We start from the raw sequence: 18,322 nt of genomic DNA, 5'->3' as shown, positions 1-18,322 counted from the left end.
ACCCTGTATTATACTGCCCATTATACCCTATATTACACCCTGTATTATACTGCTCATTATACCCTATATTACACCCGGTATTATACTGCTCATTATACCCTATATTACACCCTGTATTATACTGCCCATTATACCCTATATTACACCCTGTATTATACTGCCCATTATACCCTATATTACACCCTGTATTATACTGCCCATTATACCCTATATTACACCCTGTATTATACTGCCCATTATACCCTATATTACACCCGGTATTTTACTGCTCATTATACCCTATATTACACCCTGTATTATACTGCCCATTATACCCTATATTACACCCGGTATTATACTGCTCATTATACCCTATATTACACTCTGTATTATACTGCCCATTGTACCATATATTACACCCTGTATTATACTGCCCATTATACCCTATATTACACCCTGTATTATACTGCCCATTTTACCCTATTTTACACCCTGTATTATACTGCCCATTTTACCCTATATTACACCCTGTATTATACTGCCCATTTTACCCTATATTACACCCTGTATTATACTGCCCATTATACCCTATATTACACCCTGTATTATACTGCTCATTATACCCTATATTACACCCGGTATTATACTGCTCATTATACCCTATATTACACCCTGTATTATACTGCCCATTATACCCTATATTACACCCTGTATTATACTGCCCATTATACCCTATATTACACCCTGTATTATACTGCCCATTATACCCTATATTACACCCTGTATTATACTGCCCATTATACCCTATATTACACCCGGTATTTTACTGCTCATTATACCCTATATTACACTCTGTATTATACTGCCCATTATACCCTATATTACACCCTGTATTATACTGCCCATTATACCCTATATTACACTCTGTATTATACTGCCCATTTTACCCTATATTACACCCTGTATTATACTGCCCATTATACCCTATATTACACCGTGTATTATACTGCCCATTATACCCTATATTACACCCTGTATTATACTGCTCATTATACCCTATATTACACTCTGTATTATACTGCCCATTATACCCTATATTACACCCTGTATTATACTGCCCATTTTACCCTATATTACACCCTGTATTATACTGCCCATTTTACCCTATATTACACCCTGTATTATACTGCCCATTATACCCTATATTACACCCTGTATTATACTGCCCATTATACCCTATATTACACCCTGTATTATACTGCTCATTATACCCTATATTACACCCTGTATTATACTGCCCATTATACCCTATATTACACTCTGTATTATACTGCCCATTATACCCTATATTACACTCTGTATTATACTGCCCATTATACCCTATATTACACTCTGTATTATACTGCCCATTATACCCTATATTACACCCTGTATTATACTGCCCATTTTACCCTATATTACACCCTGTATTATACTGCTCATTATACCCTATATTACACTCTGTATTATACTGCCCATTATACCCTATATTACACTCTGTATTATACTGCCCATTATACCCTATATTACACCCTGTATTATACTGCCCATTTTACCCTAAATTACACCCTGTATTATACTCCTCATTATAACCTATATTACACTCTGTATTATACTGCTCATTATACCCTATATTACACCCTGTATTATACCGCTCATTATACCCTATATTACACCCTGTATTATACCGCTCATTATACCCTATATTACACCCTGTATTATACTGCCCATTATACCCTATATTACACCCTGTATTATACCGCTCATTATACCCTATATTACACCCTGTATTATACCGCCCATTATACCCTATATTACACCCTGTATTATACTGCCCATTATACCCTATATTACACCCTGTATTATACTGCTCATTATACCCTATATTACACCCTGTATTATACCGCCCATTATACCCTATATTACACCCTGTATTACACTGCCCATTATACCCTATATTACACTCTGTATTATACTGCTCATTATACCCTATATTACACCCTGTATTATACTGCCCATTATACCCTATATTACACCTTGTATTATACTGCTCATTATACCCTATATTACACCCTGTATTATACTGCCCATTATACCCTATATTACACCCTGTATTATACTGCTCATTATACCCTATATTACACTCTGTATTATACTGCTCATTATACCCTATATTACACCCTGTATTATACTGCCCATTATCCCCTATATTACACCCTGTATTATACTGCCCATTATACCCTATATTACACCCTGTATTATACCGCTCATTATACCCTATATTACACCCTGTATTATACTGCTCATTATACCCTATATTACACTCTGTATTATACTGCTCATTATACCCTATATTACACCCTGTATTATACTGCCCATTATACCCTATATTACACCCTGTATTATACCGCTCATTATACCCTATATTACACCCTGTATTATACCGCCCATTATACCCTGTATTACACCCTGTATTATACTGCCCATTATACCCTATATTACACCCTGTATTATACCGCTCATTATACCCTATATTACACCCTGTATTATACCGCCCATTATACCCTATATTACACCCTGTATTACACTGCCCATTATACCCTATATTACACTCTGTATTATACTGCTCATTATACCCTATATTACACCCTGTATTATACTGCCCATTATACCCTATATTACACCTTGTATTATACTGCTCATTATACCCTATATTACACCCTGTATTATACTGCCCATTATACCCTATATTACACCCTGTATTATACTGCTCATTATACCCTATATTACACTCTGTATTATACTGCTCATTATACCCTATATTACACCCTGTATTATACTGCCCATTATACCCTATATTACACCCTGTATTATACTGCTCATTATACCCTATATTACACCCTGTATTATACTGCTCATTATACCCTATATTACACCCTGTATTACACTGCCCATTATACCCTATATTACACCCTGTATTATACTGCTCATTATACCCTATATTACACCCTGTATTATACTGCCCATTATACCCTATATTACACCCTGTATTATACTGCCCATTATACCCTATATTACACTCTGTATTATACTGCTCATTATATCCTATATTACACCCTGTATTATACTGCCCATTATACCCTATATTACACTCTGTATTATACTGCTCATTATATCCTATATTACACCCTGTATTATACTGCCCATTATACCCTATATTACACTCTGTATTATACTGCTCATTATACCCTATATTACACCCTGTATTATACTGCCCATTATACCCTATATTACACCTTGTATTATACTGCTCATTATACCCTATATTACACCCTGTATTATACTGCCCATTATACCCTATATTACACCCTGTATTATACTGCTCATTATACCCTATATTACACTCTGCATTATACTGCTCATTATACCCTATATTACACCCTGTATTATACTGCTCATTATACCCTATATTACACCCTGTATTATACTGCTCATTATACCCTATATTACACCATGTATTATACTGCTCATTATACCCTATATTACACCCTGTATTACACTGCCCATTATACCCTATATTACACCCTGTATTACACTGCCCATTATACCCTATATTACACCCTGTATTACACTGCTCATTATACCCTATATTACACCCTGTATTATACTGCCCATTATACCCTATATTACACCCTGTATTATACTGCCCATTATACCCTATATTACACCCTGTATTATACTGCCCATTATACCCTATATTACACCCTGTATTATACTGCTCATTATACCCTATATTACACCCTGTATTATACTGCCCATTATACCCTATATTACACTCTGTATTATACTGCCCATTATACCCTATATTACACCCTGTATTATACTGCCCATTATACCCTATATTACACCCTGTATTATACTGCTCATTATACCCTATATTACACCCTGTATTACACTGCCCATTATACCCTATATTACACCCTGTATTATACTGCCCATTATACCCTATATTACACCCTGTATTATACTGCTCATTATACCCTATATTACACCCTGTATTATACTGCCCATTATACCCTATATTACACTCTGTATTATACTGCCCATTATACCCTATATTACACCCTGTATTATACTGCTCATTATCCCCTATATTACACCCTGTATTATACTGCTCATTATACCCTATATTACACTCTGTATTATACTGCCCATTATACCCTATATTACACCCTGTATTATACTGCTCATTATCCCCTATATTACACCCTGTATTATACTGCCCATTATACCCTATATTACACCCTGTATTATACTGCTCATTATCCCCTATATTACACCCTGTATTATACTGCCCATTATACCCTATATTACACCCTGTATTATACTGCTCATTATCCCCTATATTACACCCTGTATTACACTGCCCATTATACCCTATATTACACCCTGTATTACACTGCTCATTATACCCTATATTACACTCTGTATTATACTGCCCATTATACCCTATATTACACCCTGTATTATACTGCCCATTATACCCTATATTACACCCTGTATTATACTGCCCATTATACCCTATATTACACCCTGTATTATACTGCTCATTATACCCTATATTACACCCTGTATTATACTGCTTATTATACCCTATATTACACCCTGTATTATACTGCCCATTATACCCTATATTACACCCTGTATTATACTGCTCACTATACCCTATATTACACCCTGTATTATACTGCCCATTATACCCTATATTACACTCTGTATTACACTGCCCATTATACCCTATATTACACCCGGTATTATACTGCTCATTATACCCTATATTACACCCTGTATTATACTGCTCATTATACCCTATATTACACCCTGTATTATACTGCTCATTATACCCTATATTACACCCTGTATTATACTGCCCATTGTACCCTATATTACACCCTGTATTATACTGCCCATTATACCCTATATTACACCCTGTATTGTACTGCCCATTGTACCCTATATTACACCCTGTATTATACTGCTCATTATACCCTATATTACACCCTGTATTATACTGCCCATTGTACCCTATATTACACCCTGTATTATACTGCCCATTATACCCTATATTACACCCTGTATTATACTGCCCATTTTACCCTATATTACACTCTGTATTATACTGCTCATTATACCCTATATTACACCCTGTATTATACTGCCCATTATATCCTATATTACACCCTGTATTATACTGCTCATTATACCCTATATTACACCCTGTATTATACTGCCCATTATACCCTATATTACACCCTGTATTATACTGCCCATTATATCCTATATTACACCCTGTATTATACTGCTCATTATACCCTATATTACACCCTGTATTATACTGCCCATTATACCCTATATTACACCCTTTATTGTACTGCCCATTGTACCCTATATTACACCCTGTATTATACTGCCCATTATACCCTATATTACACCCTGTATTATACCGCCCATTATACCCTATATTACACTCTGTATTATACCGCTCATTATACCCTATATTACACCCTGTATTATACCGCTCATTATACCCTATATTACACCCTGTATTATACTGCCCATTATACCCTATATTACACCCTGTATTATACTGCCCATTATACCCTATATTACACCCTGTATTATACTGCTCATTATACCCTATATTACACCCTGTATTATACTGCCCATTATACCCTATATTACACCCTGTATTATACTGCCCATTATACCCTATATTACACCCTGTATTATACTGTCCATTATACCCTATATTACACCCTGTATTATACTGCCCATTATACCCTATATTACACCCTGTATTATACTGCCCATTATACCCTATATTACACCCTGTATTATACTGCCCATTATACCCTATATTACACCCTGTATTACACTGCCCATTATACTCTATATTACACCCTGTATTACACTGCCCATTATACCCTATATTACACCCTGTATTATACTGCCCATTATACCCTATATTACACCCTGTATTATACTGCTCATTATACCCTATATTACACCCTGTATTATACTGCCCATTATACCCTATATTACACCCTGTATTACACTGCCCATTATACCCTATATTACACCCTGTATTATACTGCCCATTATACCCTATATTACACCCTGTATTATACCCTATATTACACCCGGTATTATACTGCTCATTATACCCTATATTACACCCTGTATTATACTGCCCATTATACCCTATATTACACCCTGTATTATACTGCTCATTATACCCTATATTAGACTCTGTATTATACTGCCCATTATACCCTATATTACACCCTTTATTATACTGCCCATTATACCCTATATTACACCCTGTATTATACTGCCCATTATACCCTATATTACACCCTGTATTACACTGCCCATTATACCCTATATTACACCCTGTATTACACTGCCCATTATACCCTATATTACACCCTGTATTATACTGCCCATTATACCCTATATTACACCCTTTATTATACTGCCCATTATACCCTATATTACACCCTGTATTATACTGCCCATTATACCCTATATTACACCCTGTATTACACTGCCCATTATACCCTATATTACACCCTGTATTATACTGCCCATTATACCCTATATTACACCCTGTATTATACTGCCCATTTTACCCTATATTACACTCTGTATTATACTGCTCATTATACCCTATATTACACCCTGTATTATACTGCCCATTATATCCTATATTACACCCTGTATTATACTGCTCATTATACCCTATATTACACCCTGTATTATACTGCCCATTATACCCTATATTACACCCTTTATTGTACTGCCCATTGTACCCTATATTACACCCTGTATTATACTGCCCATTATACCCTATATTACACCCTGTATTATACCGCCCATTATACCCTATATTACACTCTGTATTATACCGCTCATTATACCCTATATTACACCCTGTATTATACCGCTCATTATACCCTATATTACACCCTGTATTATACTGCCCATTATACCCTATATTACACCCTGTATTATACTGCCCATTATACCCTATATTACACCCTGTATTATACTGCTCATTATACCCTATATTACACCCTGTATTATACTGCCCATTATACCCTATATTACACCCTGTATTATACTGCCCATTATACCCTATATTACACCCTGTATTATACTGTCCATTATACCCTATATTACACCCTGTATTATACTGCCCATTATACCCTATATTACACCCTGTATTATACTGCCCATTATACCCTATATTACACCCTGTATTATACTGCCCATTATACCCTATATTACACCCTGTATTACACTGCCCATTATACCCTATATTACACCCTGTATTACACTGCCCATTATACCCTATATTACACCCTGTATTATACTGCCCATTATACCCTATATTACACCCTGTATTATACTGCTCATTATACCCTATATTACACCCTGTATTATACTGCCCATTATACCCTATATTACACCCTGTATTATACTGCCCATTATACCCTATATTACACCCTGTATTATACTGCCCATTATACCCTATATTACACCCTGTATTATACTGCCCATTATACCCTATATTACACCCTGTATTACACTGCCCATTATACCCTATATTACACCCTGTATTACACTGCCCATTATACCCTATATTACACCCTGTATTATACTGCTCATTATACCCTATATTACACCCTGTATTATACTGCCCATTATACCCTATATTACACCCTGTATTACACTGCCCATTATACCCTATATTACACCCTGTATTATACCCTATATTACACCCTGTATTATACTGCCCATTATACCCTATATTACACCCTGTATTATACCCTATATTACACCCTGTATTATACTGCCCATTATACCCTATATTACACCCTGTATTATACTGCTCATTATACCCTATATTACACTCTGTATTATACTGCCCATTATACCCTATATTACAATCTGTATTATACTGCCCATTATACCCTATATTACACCCTGTATTATACTGCCCATTATACCCTTATATTACACCCTGTATTATACTGCCCATTATACCCTATATTACACCCTGTATTATACTGCCCATTATACCCTATATTACACCCTGTATTACACTGCCCATTATACCCTATATTACACCCTGTATTACACTGCCCATTATACCCTATATTATACCCTGTATTATACTGCCCATTATACCCTATATTACACCCTGTATTATACTGCTCATTATACCCTATATTACACCCAGTATTATACTGCCCATTATACCCTATATTACACCCGGTATTATACTGTTCATTATACCCTATATTACACCCTGTATTACACTGCCCATTATACCCTATATTACACCCTGTATTACACTGCCCATTATACCCTATATTACACCCTGTATTATACTGCCCATTATACCCTATATTACACCCTGTATTACACTGCCCATTATACCCTATATTACACTCTGTATTATACTGCTCATTATCCCCTATATTACACCCTGTATTATACTGCCCATTATACCCTATATTACACCCTGTATTACACTGCCCATTATACCCTATATTACACCCTGTATTATACTGCCCATTATACCCTATATTACACCCTGTATTATACTGCCCAATATACCCTATATTACACCCTGTATTATACTGCTCATTATACCCTATATTACACCCTGTATTATACTGCCCATTATACCCTATATTACACCCTGTATTATACTGCCCATTATACCCTATATTACACCTTGTATTATACTGCTCATTATACCCTATATTACACCCTGTATTATACTGCCCATTATACCCTATATTACACCCTGTATTATACTGCCCATTATACCCTATATTACACCTTGTATTATACTGCTCATTATACCCTATATTACACCCTGTATTATACTGCCCATTATACCCTATATTACACCCTGTATTATACTGCCCATTATACCCTATATTACACCCTGTATTATACTGCTCATTATACCCTATATTACACCCTGTATTATACTGCCCATTATACCCTATATTACACCCTGTATTATACTGCCCATTATACCCTATATTACACCTTGTATTATACTGCTCATTATACCCTATATTACACCCTGTATTACACTGCCCATTATACCCTATATTACACCCTGTATTATACTGCCCATTATACCCTATATTACACCCTGTATTATACTGCCCAATATACCCTATATTACACCCTGTATTATACTGCTCATTATACCCTATATTACACCCTGTATTATACTGCCCATTATACCCTATATTACACCCTGTATTACACTGCCCATTATACCCTATATTACACCCTGTATTACACTGCCCATTATACCCTATATTACACCCTGTATTACACTGCCCATTATACCCTATATTACACCCTGTATTATACTGCCCATTATACCCTATATTACACCCTGTATTACACTGCCCATTATACCCTATATTACACTCTGTATTATACTGCTCATTATCCCCTATATTACACCCTGTATTATACTGCCCATTATACCCTATATTACACCCTGTATTACACTGCCCATTATACCCTATATTACACCCTGTATTATACTGCCCATTATACCCTATATTACACCCTGTATTATACTGCCCAATATACCCTATATTACACCCTGTATTATACTGCTCATTATACCCTATATTACACCCTGTATTATACTGCCCATTATACCCTATATTACACCCTGTATTATACTGCCCATTATACCATATATTACACTCTGTATTATACTGCCCATTATACCCTATATTACACCCTGTGTTATACTGCCCATTATACCCTATATTACACTCTGTATTATACTGCCCATTATACCCTATATTACACTCTGTATTATACCGCCCATTATACCCTATATTACACCCTGTATTATACTGCTCATTATACCCTATATTACACCCAGTATTATACTGCCCATTATACCCTATATTACACCCGGTATTATACTGTTCATTATACCCTATATTACACCCTGTATTACACTGCCCATTATACCCTATATTACACCCTGTATTACACTGCCCATTATACCCTATATTACACCCTGTATTATACTGCCCATTATACCCTATATTACACCCTGTATTACACTGCCCATTATACCCTATATTACACTCTGTATTATACTGCTCATTATCCCCTATATTACACCCTGTATTATACTGCCCATTATACGCTATATTACACCCTGTATTACACTGCCCATTATACCCTATATTACACCCTGTATTATACTGCCCATTATACCCTATATTACACCCTGTATTATACTGCCCAATATACCCTATATTACACCCTGTATTATACTGCTCATTATACCCTATATTACACCCTGTATTATACTGCCCATTATACCCTATATTACACCCTGTATTATACTGCCCATTATACCCTATATTACACCTTGTATTATACTGCTCATTATACCCTATATTACACCCTGTATTATACTGCCCATTATACCATATATTACACTCTGTATTATACTGCTCATTATACCCTATATTACACCCTGTATTATACTGCCCATTATACCCTATATTACACCCTGTATTATACTGCCCATTATACCCTATATTACACCCTGTATTATACTGCTCATTATACCCTATATTACACCCTGTATTACACTGCCCATTATACCCTATATTACACCCTGTATTATACTGCCCATTATACCCTATATTACACCCTGTATTATACCCGGATTTATGCCGTGTTTTATACCGTTATGTCCCTTCTGTTACACTCCGTATCATGCCTTCTACCCGGCCGTTCATCCTGCATTTTACCCTGTTTATTCCCTATATTATACTTTGCATTTTACTCTTCACTCTTTTACCATTGCTCCTTTATCTGGCCGTATACCCAGCACTTTATGGTTCTTATAGTCCGGCAGTGTCATTTATGACTTTCACACGCACAGCCTCCTCTGTTGAGCAGTTTTTGCTGATTTTACGTCACCATTTCTGGAGATATTTATTGCTATGAGCTGCGGGTTATTTTTCTGCTCCCTTGTACTTGTGTGATGGTATCTGTCTATTGTGATGTCTGTACACCGCCTTCCCCACCTCGTCCTACAAGACAACACAAAGATCTGGAGAACTATAAGGCCGCAACGCGTCAGAGATGAAGCCAAGCCCCGGCCGGCATCGCACACAGAAGATGTCGGCAGAGCTGTCGGCGGAGCCGTGTGTGCAACACCACAACATACATGGACGCTCACTCACCCAGCTGACACCAGCCCGCCGACGTCCTGACCTGATCCTACTGCATCTCTCGGCTGTTCCTGCGTGTGTTCAAGTGTGTGGGATATAAATGGAGACAGGAAATCTCCCTTCCCCATCCCATCCCATTCCTGTCACCTCTTTCCCCTCCCAATCTACAGGAAACCTTGGCCAGTCTCAAGGAAATGCCAAGGTCTCTTGACCTGGTGGCTGCCATCTTTAAATACAACGCGGAGGAAATGAGAGGAATTTGAAGCCATGAAAAACACATTTAGAAATGAAAACACAGAAAGTGATTGTTTTCCGTTCTCGACCAGAATTCATTGTACATCGGGCCCTCAGTCTGATATGTCTTATCTTACGTGTGCATCCTGGTGCCATCCGACCCCTCCATGGTTTGTTTGGGTCATTATGTGCCTGTCACCTCTGTGTCCTACAGGATGAGAAGAATTTCTGTGGATCAGGTTGTGATGAAGAGGGATCTGTATGCATACCTGTCACAGGTGTGTCAGAAATGACAGACAGTCGCCCTGCAGTTAGTTGCAGGAGATCTCTACGTTTGGCATTGCAGACACCTTCTTAGAGACTGTCTCTCTACGACCCAGCGAATACCTTCCTCGGCTAATTAACACCCTGGCCTGGGTGTATAAATACCTGCTGTCTGCTAGAGGGAGGTGCCGGCGATACTTACATTACCCTTTGCGATGGCTCGGCGTAAGTGCATTACTTCATCCTCTCTGGAGCTATGAGGACGGGTGTTCATCTCTCTGAAGTTGACTAAAAGCTAAGCTATCTTCCCTTGTTTGTTTCCCCTTGTTGTTTTTAGTGGTCAGTGCTCATCCCCCTCCCTTCCCTAGCCAGGGCCAAACACCAGGTAAAGACATGGCGAGGTTCACGTGCGGCGATTGGTGAAGAGCGACTACAGGGACGTTAGTGGAGACAGGGTGATAGTAGATCAGCCTAGGAGGTCTCCACTCCCCCATTTCCCTAGAGTCTGGGCTCCCTTCCCCTCTTCCATTTGTGTTGCACTACGTCTTTCCCACACCTTGCGTGACATTATTGCTATCGCCGGCCGAGCACATTTTAAAAAGGGAAAAAAAAACTAACACTTTGGTTTCTTTTTTGTGTGTGTGTTTTTTGGGCGTGGTTTTTTGGCGTGTTTTTTTTTTCCCTTTCTCCCTTGGGTATAGGTTCAGTTGCAGAGCTCGCAGAGCAGCTGCGCAGTCTGTCCCTGGAGGTGAATGACCTCCACTGTGAGGATCAGCAGCAGCATTAGCGGCCACAGGTCGCTAATGTGGGGGTCTCTGCAGGTAGGCTGGTCCAGCCTGAACCCAAGGTTGCCCTCCGGGACAGATTTTCAGGAGGTAGGGACAAGTTTTTTTTGTATTCAAGGAGACCTGCAAACTGTATTTTAAACTCCATCCTTACTCCTCCGGAAATGAGGAGCAGCGGGTTGGAATTGTGATCTCTCTACTGAAGTACGATCCTCAGTTATGGGCGTTTTCTTTACCGCAGGACTTGGTTTGTCTCCTGTCTGTGGAGGGGTTTTTCGGGGCTCTGGCCCTCGTCTATGATGATCCTGACCGAGTCACCTAGGCTGAGTCTAGGCTATGTCGCCTTTAGCAGGGGAATCGGTCAGTGGAGACGTACAGTTCGGAATTCCGTAGATGGGCGACGGATTCCAAATGATCGGATGCTTCCCTCCAGGCTTTTTCTTCCTTAAAGAATCATTTTGCCACTGCACCTATACGCAGGCAACCTGATGTTTCCCAACCCTTTATTGTGGAAGTTGATGTGTCAGATGTCGGGGTTATGGCTGTGTTGTCTCGGGGTCCGTCCCCTGGTAAATGGCGTCCATGCGGCTTCTTTTCTAAAAAATTGTCTTCGGCTGAGATAAATTATGACGTGGGTAATAGGGAACTTTTGGCGATCAAATTGGCGTTCGAAGAATGGCGACATTGATTGGAGGGGGCTGTCCATCCTATTGCTGTTATTACTGACCATAAGAATTTGTCATATCTCCTGTCAGCTAAATGTCTCAACCCTAGGCAAGCCAGATGGTCCCTGTTTTATTACTAGGTTCAATTTTGTTGTCACTTTTCGTCCAGGGGTCAAAAATGTCAAGGCTGATGCCTTGTCCTGGAGCTTCCCTGGTGGTGGTGAGCATGAGAACCCTTCCCCGATATTACAGAAGGGGGTAGTCATTTTGGCACTGTATCCGGAGGCTCAGGGGAACGCCCCTGCCTCCTGCCCTTCAGGAAGGTTATTTGTACCATCTAATCTGCTCCGCAAATTAAGGAACATCATAACTCTGTGCTTGCTGGGCATCCAGGTGGTAAGTCAACCGCGGACCCCCTCTCTCGTCGTTTTTGGTGGCCGAGGTTGCATCAGGATGTGATTGAACACGTAGCTGCTTGTAGTATTTGCGCACGTTCTAAGATTTTGCATACCCGTCCGTCTGGTACTCTTCTTCCGCTACTTATCTCTAGTAGGCCATGGACACACTTGTCCATGGATTTTATTACTGACCTACCGGTTTCTGCAGGCAAAACAGTGTTTTTGGTGGTTGTAGATAGGTTCAGTAAAATGGATCACTTTGTCGCATTACCTGCATTTCCAAATGCCAAGACACTTGCTCAGGTGTTCATAAATGAGATTGTGAAGCTTCACGGGGTTCCCTCCGATGTGGTGTCAGATCGGGGGACCCAGTTTGTTTCCAAGCTCTGGAAGGCATTCTGTTCTCGACTGGGGGTGCAGCTGTCCTTTTCCTCTGCCTTCCACCCTCAGTCGAATAGACAGACTGAGCGTGTAAATCAGAATTTGGAGACCTACCTCAGGTGTTTTGTCTCCAAAAATCAGGAGGATTAAACGTCCTACTTACCGCAGGCAGAATTTGCCATTAATAATCTTCGACAAGAATCCACTGGCAGGTCACCGTTCTTCATTGCATACGATTATCACCCACAGTTTGGTACCTTTAGTGGAGGAGGAGCTTTGGGAGTTCCTGAGGAGGAACGGTTTGCTTTGTCGCTCTCCTCGGTATGGCGGGGTGTTCTGAGTAATTTAAAGATCATGGGAGACAGGTATAAACGTATGGCTGACAGAAAACGCTTGCCAAGTCCGGACCTTAATGTGAATGACTTTGTGTGGTTGTCTACCAGGAATATAATATTGAAAGTTCCTTCTTGGAAGCTGGGACCTAGGTTTATTGGTCCCTATAAAATAACCGCCGTCATTAACCCAGCCGCATTTCGTCTTGAACTTCCTCAGGCCCTTAAGGTCAACAACGTGTTCCACAGGTCCTTACTAAAAAAGTACGTGGAACCTCTTGAGCCTTCACCTCTACCACCACCCCCAGCAATGGCTGATGGTAATCTGGAGTTCCAGATTTCGAGGATTGTAGATTCTCGTCTCCAACGTCATTCTCTACAATACTTGGTGCACTGGAAGGGTTATGGTCCAGAGGAGAGGATGTGCATTTCAGCATCAGAGGTGAACGCTCCCAGGTTGGTTCGTTCATTCCATGCCTCTTATCCTGAGAAACCCGGTCCTGAGTGTCCCGAGGCCACTCGTAGAGGAGGGGGTACTGTAATGGGTGTGTCAGAAGTGACAGACAGTCGCTCTGCAGTTGATTGCAGGAGATCTCTACATTTGGCATTGCAGACACCTTCTTAGAGGCTGTTTCTCTAGGACCCAGCAGCTACCTTCCTCTGGTTAATTAACACCCTGGCCTGGGTGTATAAATACCTGCTGTCTGCTATAGGGAGGTGCCGGTGATACTCACATTATCCTTTGTGAAGGCTCGAAGCAAGTGCATTACTTCTTACTCTCTGGTGCTAAGAGGACGTGTGTTCGTCTCTCTGAAGTCGACTAAAGCTAAGCTCTCTTCCTTTGTTTGTTCCCCCTTGTTGTCTTTAGTTGTCAGTGGGTATCGACTAGCGCTCATCCCCTCCCTTCCCTAGCCAGGGCCAAATGCCAGGGAAAGACAGGGGAGGCTCGCGTGTGGCGATTGGTGAAGAGCCAATACAGGGACGTTAGTGGAGACAGGGTGATATTAGATCAGCCTAGGAGGTCTCCACTCCCCCCTTTACCTAGAGTCTGGGCTCCCTTTCCCTCTTCCATTTGTGTTACACTAAGTCTTTCCCACACCTTGAGTGACAATACCTCCCAACTTTTGAAGAAAAGAAAGAAGGAAAGATCATGTATCGCGCGTAGCGCGCCGCGGCAAATTTTGGCCATGCCCCTGGCCACACCCCAATCCACGCCTATTTATCATTTTTTTCTCCCCTGGCAGAAGGAGTTGTCAGAGGGGCACTGGTAATGAGGGGCATTCAGTAGACCGCCCTCATTCCCATTCTTGGTATGCATGGCCCCCTTATCCCCATTCCTGGTATGCATGGCCCCCTCATCCCCATCCTGGTATGCATGGCCCCTTCATCCCCAATCCTGGTATGCAGGGACCTCTCATCCTCAATCCTGGTATGCATGACCCCCTCATCCCCAATCCTGGTATGCATGTGTGGTGCCCCTGCAGGTTCAGTCGCCACAGAGGTACTGCATCTCACCCAGAGGTGTGATATCTCACTCTCAGGTAAGGAAGGAGTACTGCCCGGGACCCTAACACCTGCATCCAACACTATACTACTCCAGACCAGCAGGAGGGGCAAGATGCGTCTCTTCCTGCTGAGACCTGTCCCTGCCTGGAGTGGGGGGAACCAAAGTAGGGGGAACCATGTAATGGGTGTGGGTGGAGGAAGAAGTTCAGGGGAGCACTTGTTAGGAATAGTATAAAGAGGGAAGCCATCTTGAAAGGACAGTTCAGTCAGAGGAGGACAGTAGTAGGAGCAGGAGCTCTGTAGGAGCTCTGCTCAGGAGGAAGGCCTAGCCAGAGAGGCCCAAGACTGAAGAGAGAGAGGGGAGCAGGAGAAAGGCTCCAGGAATGTGGAAGGGACCCCAAGGGTACGGGTAGTGCTGGAGGCCACCCGTATGCCCGAATCTACCAGGAGGTGGAGGGGTCAGGTCGCACAGAGGGGACCGGTCCCTAAACTAGCAGAGTTCTTTAAGCCTCAACTAGGAAACCGGAGGCTGCAGTATTTCAGGTACTGCAGCCACAAGCCACATCTAATCACCAGAAAGGTGGCAATAGAGGACCCAGGGGACAGAGAAGACCGGCAAGGTCCGCGGCCACTGGCCTGAGACACTGGGTGTGAGGTGCAGGGAGACGGCTTGAAGGAACACACAAAAGGGGGTCCCGTTACGTATTCCAGAGAGACCTGGGGGTTTGCTGAACCTCTCCCTGAGTAAGCACAGGACGCAGTGGGAAGTTACTCTAGTACTGGTAACTGGAAGTCTAAGAAACCGTGAGTAAACCCTGAGGACTGCACCTTACTGTCTCTGTGATCATTATCTGCACCATCCTCTGCACTACACCATAGCAGCAACATTTACACTGCCCTGGAGCTAAGCTCTACCTGTGGAGAGCTAAACCAACTCTGCTGCATTCACACCAGCTCCAGAGGACCTGCTCCGCAGCGGCGACTCCCTTTAGCCGCATACCACAGGTGGCGTCACGAACTGTATATAAAAACTATAAATCCCCTGTAAATATCCCCTTTTGATTGACTGCCCTGGGTCACGGACCGGGTCACCGCCACTGTGACATCTCCTCTAACAACGACTGGCCTGGCACCGAGTACACCACGGCCCAGGGGGCGCGTCACATGTCTCTCTCATCCCCAATCCTGGTATGCATGACCCCCTCATCCCCAATCCTGGTATGCATGGCCCCCTCATCCCCAATCCTGGTGTGCATGGCCCCCTCAGAGCGGATCCTGGTGTGCATGGCCCCCTCAGACCCAATCCTGGTGTGCATGGCCCCCTCAGACCCAATCCTGGTGTGCATGGCCCCCTCAGACCCAATCCTGGTATGCATGGCCCCCTCACACCAAATCCTGGTATGCATAGCCCCCTCACACCCAATCCTGGTATGCATGGCCCCCTCAGACCCAATCCTGGTATGCATGGCCCCCTCAGACCCAATCCTGGTATGCATGGCCCCCTCAGACCCAATCCTGGTATGCATGGCCCCCTCACACCCAATCCTGGTGTGCATGGCCCCCTCAGACCCAATCCTGGTATGCATGGCCCCCTCACACCCAATCCTGGTATGCATGGCCCCCTCAGACCCAATACTGGTATGCATGGCCCCCTCACACCCAATCCTGGTATGCATGGCCCCCTCACACCCAATCCTGGTATTCATAGCCCCCTCAGACCCAATCCTGGTATGCATAGCCCCTCATCTCCAATCCTGGTATGCATGACCCCCTCATCCCCTATCCTGGTATGCATAGCCCCTTCATCCTCAATCCTGGTATGCATGGCCCCCTATCCTGGTATACATGGCTCCCCATCACTGCACACATGAAAAAATAAACACTTCTACTCACCTTCCTCCCCTCTGCTGCAGTGCTGCATCCTGTCTGTCAGCAGCTGATCTCAGCATCTGAGCAGCGCATGATGTTAATGCCATGTGCCCTCAGATGCCGAGGTGAGCTTCGGGGATATTCACTCTTCTCCACGCTGGGACTATGGGCGTGGGGAGGAGTGAATAGTCATTCTCTTTAATAGCGCGCACTGTCAGCACGGCCGCAGCTCCTGCTGGCTCAGCAATCATTATACACCGGGGGTGAAGGGCCGGAGGTTATACACCAGGGTGAGGTGCCGGAGATTATACACTAGGGGTGAGGGGCCGGGGATTATACACTAGGGGTGAGGGGCCGGAGATTATACACTAGGGGTGATGGGCCAGAGGTTATACACCGGGGGGGGTTGAGGTGCTGTAGGTTATACACCGGGGATGAGAGGCCGGAGGTTATACACTAGGGGTGAGGGGCTGGAGATTATACACCAGGGTGAGGGGCCGGAGATTATACACTGGGGTGTAATAGGGCCAGATGTTTTCCACCGCAGAGCAATTGGAC

General features: G+C 41.9%; 1 protein-coding gene across 2 annotated transcripts in view; it reads right to left on the bottom strand.

Moving 5' to 3' along the window:
- EXOC3L2 (exocyst complex component 3 like 2) overlaps nt 1-18,322 on the bottom strand; it is a 152,848-nt gene that overhangs the window by 36,025 nt on the left and 98,501 nt on the right. The window contains exon 1 of one of the 2 annotated variants that reach the window (XM_073642078.1): nt 11,343-11,461. The exons of the other annotated variant lie outside the window; for it this stretch is intronic. Within the exon in view, the coding sequence (XP_073498179.1) occupies nt 11,343-11,458 (116 nt within the window). The 5' untranslated portion in view covers nt 11,459-11,461. Of the gene's footprint in view, nt 1-11,342; nt 11,462-18,322 lie in introns of those variants that run through there. 2 annotated transcript variants of the gene reach the window in all.

Source organism: Phyllobates terribilis, unplaced genomic scaffold (genome assembly GCF_046119375.1).
Source record: "Phyllobates terribilis strain yellow unplaced genomic scaffold, ASM4611937v1 Scaffold_7__3_contigs__length_470593459, whole genome shotgun sequence".
In the NCBI taxonomy this organism is placed as follows: domain Eukaryota; kingdom Metazoa; phylum Chordata; class Amphibia; order Anura; family Dendrobatidae; genus Phyllobates; species Phyllobates terribilis.
Note: the sequence above shows the minus strand (reverse complement) of the source record. Positions and strands in the feature narration are given on the sequence as shown.